General features: G+C 32.9%; 1 protein-coding gene across 1 annotated transcript; it reads left to right on the top strand.

Annotated features, from left to right (window-relative positions):
- The first annotated feature begins 3819 nt into the window (after positions 1–3819).
- On the top strand, positions 3820–8211 carry LOC139511901 (beta-1,3-galactosyltransferase 5-like). The gene is made up of 2 exons (XM_071299045.1): positions 3820–3975; positions 6100–8211. Exon 2 carries the CDS (start codon positions 6106–6108, stop codon positions 7117–7119), a length of 1014 nt encoding a protein of 337 aa, XP_071155146.1. The 5' UTR covers positions 3820–3975; positions 6100–6105; the 3' UTR covers positions 7120–8211.
- The last annotated feature ends 382 nt before the right edge of the window (positions 8212–8593 follow it).

Consider the following 8593-nt stretch of genomic DNA (forward strand, 5'->3'; position numbering starts at 1 on the left):
TTACGTTCTTGTAGTTCAGTCCATTGCAGATCTTTAAGCATCTGGGTGACACTACTGGTAGTTTTGTAGTCTCCAGTTAAAAAGCTCTTCTCTGCACAATTTCTAATTCTCTGATGTTTCTCTGAGTTATTGGGTCCCAAATAATACAAGCATACTCCATAATTGGTCTTACTAGTGTGGTATAACATTGTGCCTTGATCTTATTTGGACAGGAGCTGATATTTCCTTTTAAGAAAGAATTGATGCATCCTCCTCTTTACATATCTTTCTGTAAAACCAAGATGTTAGGTCTGATGTTTCTGACTTCTTTCCATCTAGGACAACCTGCTGTGTTCGGCCCTGAAGGAAGTTAGCTATCCATAGAAGTGTATTTCCTCTTATACCATAGTATCTGCATTTGTTCAACAGGCGTTGGTGTGGCTAGATCTTGTATTGTAATAGCAAGCTGGCTCTCGCATGATCTGTTTTTGCGGAAACCGTGTTGATTTTCAGACAGGATGTTGTTTGCCTCAAGATGACTGATGATGTTTCTATGCAGTATGTGTTCCATGATCTTGCTGCAAATCGATGTCAGGGATACATGACGATAGTTTGATGCTTTCCCTCTGTCTCCTTTTTAAATAATGGTGTTATCAAAGCCTCTTTCCACAAATCTGGTATTTTGCCTTGTTTACTAGATGCATTACAGATGGTTGTGAGAACTGGTGATATTTCTTCTGCTAAATCTTTTAGTAATTTTCCTGGTATGGTGTCAGGACCAGTCGCTTTGTGTTGGTTGATGTGTTCTTAGTAGTTTATAAACTCCAGCTTGTTACACATTTATTTCAGGTACAGATGGGTAAGGGCTGTCGCCTTTTGTTGGTACTTCTCCTCCTCCTTTTTCTGATGAGAAAACTGATGTAAATTGATCATTCAGTATATTGGCTTTTGTTTCTGTGTGGCTGTGTAATATGCCCTCTTTACGTAGAGGTGCTACTCCTGTTGACTCAGTTCGTTTGCCTTTAATGAAGCTCCAGAATCGTTCGGGGTTGTTTGTGTTGTCACCACTTAACATGTCTGAGATGTAAGAGTTACAGGTTTTCCTGCATGTTAATTGTGCATGTTTTTAGTCTTCTTAAATTTGTTCCAGTCTCTGACTTTTCCACTCATTTTTGCTTTCTGATAGGATCGTTTTTTCTTTCTTGCCATTTGTTTTAATTCTTTGTTTATCCAAGGTTGGCTAATTTTTTCGCTAGACATTTTCGATGGTACGTGTTCGTTCACTATTTTTGAACATTTATCTGTAAATGTTGACCACAGAAAATTTATATTTGCGGATTCTGTTTAGCTAGAGTTAAATTCCTCTGCAAATTTTGTTATATCTGAGCGCATTGCATCAATATTGGCTCGTTTCCAAAAAAAATTTTTACGCTTGGTCGGTTTTTGGTATTTAGCCCGGCTCCAAGATTCTACGTATGCGATAGTGTCGCGATCACTAATGCCTGGTATTCCTACACATCGTTGTACTAAGTTTGGTCTGTTTGTTAGAAAATATCTAGGGTTATATCATCTTTTGTTGGAAAGTTGACAATTTGAGTAAGGCCAAGTTCAGATTTGTTGACAAGAAAGTGTTCGTTTATCTCTTTTGGGTACCTGTTACTGGAGATTGTGTCTGTATGCCAGTCTATATCTGGTAAATTAGCATCTCCACCTATCCAAATGGTAGCTTTCTTGTGTCTGATTGCTATCTCTTTGAAATCCTGACAAAGAGAACGTGTGTAGTCAATGTCTCTGTTTGGTTACCGGTAAAAAGAACCAATGACTAATTATAAGGATGAATTAACATCTATACCTTCTATGTGTACAGCAACTAGTTCGCTCTGTGTGTCTACGTCTACTATACTGCTGATGTAGCAAGATTTTAGGGCCCCTAGTGCACCTCCATAACCGTCCTGTCTATCTTTACGATAAACTTCATAGCCCGGTGGCATGATTTCTTAGTTTGTGATGGTTCAACTTGGTTTAAGCCATGTTTCGCATCCAAGTATTATATCTGGTTTACTAGATTCTAATAAGTTCCAAAAGGCTGCTCGTTTTGATTTTATACTTTGAAAGTTATTTCAAATTAACGAATATTTTCAAAACAGAGGCTTCAAATTTACAGATATTTTCAAAGGAAAGCGTAGCCCGACTGTTCAAAGAATTTCAAGATAATTAGTGCTCATAAATTATTTACGAAACATGGTCGATGAAAAAAAGATTTAAAGACTTAAAAGAATTTGTAAATGCTGCTCTTTTATTCATTTTTTAAATGCATACATGCATCATACTTCATTGACAATTTTGACATTTGCTTGTTGACTATTGTGACAGATATTTGACATATATTTTGGACATAGCTGACATTACAATTCTTAATTAAATTTTATTTAAATAAGAAAGGTAATGTGGGATAATGCAAACAGGTCTCCGGTCATTTAAAGATTATTTATTATCACCAACGTCAAAGTGACCTCTCTATTATATATGGAACATTTGCTTATACAACATTTTGACCTTATTTCGGACTGTAACCATAGTAAATATTAAATAGTGACAAGGAATGCCACGTTGGCATAACATCAATTAAATAATTGCTATATAAGTAGAAATTCTGCTTTGAGACGTCAAAGTTTGAATTTTGAAAATTATAGGTGTCCGTCGATCCCGGCCTGCCACTACATCGGCAACTACGCCCGGCCTGCCTTTACAGCGGCAGAAATGCCATACACCATCCTAGGCATTTCCCCAGCTAGTTCCTCCACAACATGTAAAGATCCCAACATCAGCTCTCACAGATGTAGTTCGTTTATCGAGAGTCTGAGGGGAAAGAACAGTAACCAGAACTTGTTACATTACACAAATATCCACATATTTTTTATTATAATATGACTACAAAAAATACCGGTACCTAATCCTGCCCCGTTAACCAGAAGAAGTATTTAATAAATTAGTACTTAGATTACTTATTTATGAAATAAATTGTATATATGATGATATACATCGAAAAGAGGTCTGAAATATGTTCTAAGATAGTCATTAATTTATAGCAAGATTCCAGCAACGCCTGCATACGGAGTATATATCTTCCAACTAATACGATATTCCCGCGCTTGTATTTCCTATTGTGATTTCCTTCATAGAGAATTGCTTCTCACAAATAAACTATTAAACCAAAAAATTACAAATAGCTGTAACCGACCATTCGTCAATTTTACGGACGCCATCACGAGTTTGTTAACTGTTACGGAATATCCGTTTAACTAATGATATCGGATATATGTTCCTTATGTCGTAATTGCAATCCCGTTCCCTTTCCACGAATGTGACTTACCGAATTGGACTATTTATCGGGTTTGTAATAACACGAACAACACGACGGGTGCCACATGTAAAGCAGGATATGTTGACCCTTTCAGAGCACCAAAGATCACCCCAAGTTTTATATGGGGTTCATGTTGCATAGTCGTTAGTTTTTTATGTTGTGTCTTGTATACTAGTTTTTCTGTTTGTCTTTTTCTTGTTTATTTTTTATTTATGAGTTTGGATGTCCATCTGGTATCTTTCGCCCCTCTTTCATTAGAGAATCAAAAGACATATCCTACGCTAATCTTATGGATAGATTCGTGAAACTGGCCCCTGATCTGCTTACTACTATAGATTCATATAACGTATCGGTGTAACATTATATTGAAAATAGTAATCTTTATGGTCAAGAGATGTTATCTATATTGTACTTCAAAAACCATTTGAATGTAAGTTTATTATTGTAGCTTTGTATTACTATCGTTTACTAATCAGGTGAGTCGTGTAAATTGTATTGTTAAAGTTTTTGCATGCTTGAAAAATATTTTTTTTAAAGTTATTGTTATCCCCTTAAAATTGTATAGTTTTACAACCTATTCAGTTGTGACTGAATTTGACTGTGGTGTTGTGTGGGAATCTGCGTTCAAAAAGGTAGATATACTTATGTTTATTATAAATTTAATTCTTATTGTATTTTGTTCGTTATCAGACTATGAAATAAGCTATCTATGATATCATTCCACTTAATTTTGATATCATGATATTCTTGTATTTTAATTGTCCGTTGTTGCGTCTTCACTTTGCATTTTTCTTGAAGTTAATAAATATGAGGTTATTTCCGTTTCATCAATAAGTAATTTAGGTTGACATTGCAATAATTATAGAGATTTGTGATGGGTTTTGATATCGTATTGAAGCAAGTAATATTAAGGATAGGAAAATACCAAACATTGTGTGTTTTCATAAAATTAAATTTAATTCGATATTTATTGCATTACGAGAAATTTTCTCACTTTACTACCTTTATCATTTTAATTATTTTTTTAGGGGGACTCTCTCTTTGATTTACATATAAACACCTAATTATATTTATTTAATATTTTTCGTATACCACTCTTTTTATAATGTTTTGTATTGCCTAAATTTTTTTTTAATAAGGGATGAATTTGTAATTCATTATAACTATAAGTATATTATTTTTCAACGGAAAAAAATAAGAATACGATGAAATGCTATCAAGTCATACTTGTATATATGAATAAGATGGGCGTTAACTTTGGTAATTTTAACCATGAACTTTTGTAAGGAAATAGACTAGCATTATATGGTTCCAATGGCTGATTAGAAAACATGTTCTATTTATTATATGACCCGGTTTAAACTAGTTTTCTCTTTAGAAATCATACGATGCATCGGATTAAGCAAAAACAATAGAATACACTCTTTTGATTTTCTATCGGTTTTCATCGTGTAAAATAATTTTAAAAATAAAAAAAAGTTCTCTGTATATTATCTGGCACCAGATGACATCCCGAGTGTATCATCAGCTCAGTAGTGAGTACTTCGGTACTGACATGATTTATAACAAACTTTCTAAAATTGTCCGTTTTAATATAAATTCATAACTTTTAAGAAACTGAGGTTTCAACTCCCTCAGGCAAAGTTGACCTTAGATGAATTTGGCTTATTTTTTGGTAGTACTACTTTTGGTCAGATAGCTCTTCAACTGTTTTGGTTTTTATACCTCCTTTAATATTTGGGTTTGAGCTGAAGTTCTTGATGAAGGAAAATCTAGAAAAGCACTTCGGACGAATTAAATTAAGAACGTGTTGTTTTTATTTTTTATATTAAACAAATGCAGAAGTTTGCAAAAAATCCGTTTCTATGTATGTTTGCGTTAGTTTCTGTAGCAGTTCACTGTTTCTGTGGTTCTGTTGTAGTCCGGTTGGCCAGTTACTTTATTGATACATATTATTTTTTTAGTTGTCAGTAGAGAACAAGGCTAAGTCATAGCTAAGAACCTACAATTAGATGGCTAGAAAAACGACTGAAATTCACGTTTTACAAGTGATACAATTGCATACACAAATAAGAAATGGGTAATTCTGTCATCTTAAATTGTAAAATTGCAGGAAACAATCAGTCTATTTCTGTCAGGTAATATGCAAATTTTGAGACAAGAATACTTTTTTGCAGAATAAAGGTGAGGAGATGTGGTATGGTTGCCAATGAAACAATTTATAATGAGATACCTATTTACGTGGATGCAAGCAATCGGAATAGTTCCCTGTAAGGCCTTTACATTGAGGAATGCCAATATCGTACAGTCAGCTTAAAAGGTTCTACATGACAAAATGTGAAACAATTAAATCGATAAAACCAATATCCTGACTGATGACATTAAAACCACATCAACAAACGACAACCACTGAACATCAGGTTCCTGACTTAGGACAGGTGCAAACAAATGCAGCGGGTATAAACGTTTCGTAATAGGTATCAACTTCGCAATTACCTAAACAATAATGTACCAAGTATGATTTGACAGAATTGTATTATTGTTAATTCAGAAAACGTCTACCTAAAACTGTTTCGGTTTCTCATCTGGCCACTAAAAAACATGTTTGTGTTTTTTGTTATAAATAGATTTGTGTTTTTTGTTATAAATAGATTTCCCTCATATTGCTAATTTTTATCATTTGAATCCTCTTTGCAAAGAAAAGGAAAATTATAGCAGTGACAAGAACACTTACAATTTTTGTTTCATTTTTATAGGGTAAAATGAGGAGAATACGAATAGCTAGGAAAAGGGCAGTAGCAGTTTTCTTCATCATAAGTGTTTTAATATTTACCTACACCATGACTTTTGGAAACACTCTAATCATTGAAAGGAAAGACTCCGAAAAATATATCCATTACAACAACGCTGAGAAGATGTTGAAACCAGGAGATATCAAATATTCGATAAATAATAAAAACATCTGCAAACAACACCACGTGGTATCATGCATTGTTCTTGTCCATTCGGAAGTAACACATTTTAATCGACGTTTGGAACTCAGGAATACTTGGTTGAATTCGACGTTTTACAAAGGGAAAGTTGTCAAAGTGATTTATTTAGTTGGCACCGTTAATGATGAAACCCTCACAAAGAAACTGGTAAAAGAGAATCACCAGCATGGAGATATTGTACAGGGAAATTTTATTGATACGTTTCGTAATTCAACTTATAAAGGATTCATGGGAATAAAATGGGTAAATGAATACTGCTTGAATGCTGACGTTGTTATAAAAACTGATGACAATGCTTTTATAAACTTGTTTCTGTTTTTTGAACAGTACTATAGTCATATTATAGACAACGCCTATATAATGGGAGCATACATGCAATCCAGTAAAATAATACGAGCTAAATCCAGTAGATGGTACGTTCCAGATTCATACCTTAAAGGCAAACAGATGTATCCTTCACCTTATTTAAGTGGATATGCTGTGTTTTTACCAACAACTCTGATCCCTAGTTTTTACAGGGCTGCTATATCTTCAGATTTTTTTCCTGTTGAGGATTATTATCTTTTTGGTGTTCTGCCGGCGAAAATTAAAAGTTATAAAAATGGCGTCAAATTTCAATTCTTAGATAACAAAAAATATATGATTGGGAACGAAGAACAATGGATAAATTGCTATGCCTCCTCAGGTCAATGCAAATTTCTGACACTTTTTACGAGCAGTCATCGTCTTGATATTGAAAGACTATGGTATTCAGTAGTCAAAAACAGAAATCTTATGAATTAGGAATTATTGATATCGCAAAACAATTATTCGTCGTTCTGGACAAAACATTATTATATTTTTACACATGATTATTCTTTTATCACGTGGGACATGGAAAGCTTTTATAAAAGAATTTAAAAATATTTTGTATTTTAAATGAGTTGAACAAAGTGAAATGGACAACATGGTCGGGTTGTTGTCTCTTTAAAACATTCCCAATTTCCATTCTGAATAAATTCTGAATAAATAAATTAATATTTTATCATTGTGATATTTAAAATCAAACTTGCCCTTGTCCATTATGCTGCTAGATCTAGAACCATGTTTTCTTATTTCCATCATGGGAATTTGGAGTGGAATTAATAAAAGCGTGTAAGTGCTTTTAAAAAATAAATATTAGACATGATTAAAAGTATCCATCTAATATTTCTATGTGATTAATCAAGTTATTTCTGTTCCTGAACTTGAACGTCCGCGTCTGGAAAACGTTTTATGTAGTTTCAAAGTAATAAACAGGAAGTGTGAGACTTTGACTTATGCAATTTGTTTTTTTCTATGGTCATTGTTGTGACTTTTTTAAGTTTCAATATTTGACATGTGTTTCTAATTCATTTTATATTTGAGATTATGTCATAATGATGAATAAATCATCACGTTACATATCGTTTCAAATATGTTGCATGCACATTACATATAAAACAGAGCAGTTTGGTTAATATAGCAGATTGGAATGTTTTCAGACAAAAGACAACCAATCTTATTTTTTTCATAAGAAATATTATAGCGTTATTGTAGATTCCCTTTCTTTATGAACGCGTGTTTTGTTGCTTGACACTTTAAAGTAGGAGTATAATGTTTCAATCAATTGTTTACCTTCACTTTCACCCTTTATATTCAAATTTATTTCGAAAAGATACTTTGAAATTTGTTTGACATACATGCATCTCGATTCATGGAAATCTGGTTTCTAATTTATTCGCCCACATGCATGCTTTTTATGATTGCCTAGATTGGGGGTTTGTATTCTTTCATTTAAGGTATTTGATGAGTTGACAATGAGAAAATACATCTCGTTTAAAAAAAAACACAATTAATTTATAAATATAAGGAACAGTGAGTGGAAGATGGACCAACGTCCATCGACAAAATATATTATGAAGACTTAAAACAACATCTCATTTAGATAATTATCTGACTATTCACGTAGAAGATGATAATTGATATATTTAAAATAGCTTTTTGAAATTTTAATTTCTGTGGTCCTTTATTAAATGATGCTATCTGAAAACAACACCATGTGAACAAATATAATGAACAAACTCATTTCGGTAAGACAAAAGTCTTTATATATATATATAGGTCAACTATATTGACTTCATATTGATACTAATGATTAATTAATTGTTTTTAGAACCAAACTTGTAGAAAATAGAGGAGATGTGGTTGACTGACAATGACTTAACTATTTATCAGTTTAAATGACGAGGATAAAATT

The sequence above is a fragment of the Mytilus edulis genome, chromosome 2, assembly GCF_963676685.1.
Source record: "Mytilus edulis chromosome 2, xbMytEdul2.2, whole genome shotgun sequence".
Lineage (NCBI taxonomy): Eukaryota > Metazoa > Mollusca > Bivalvia > Mytilida > Mytilidae > Mytilus > Mytilus edulis.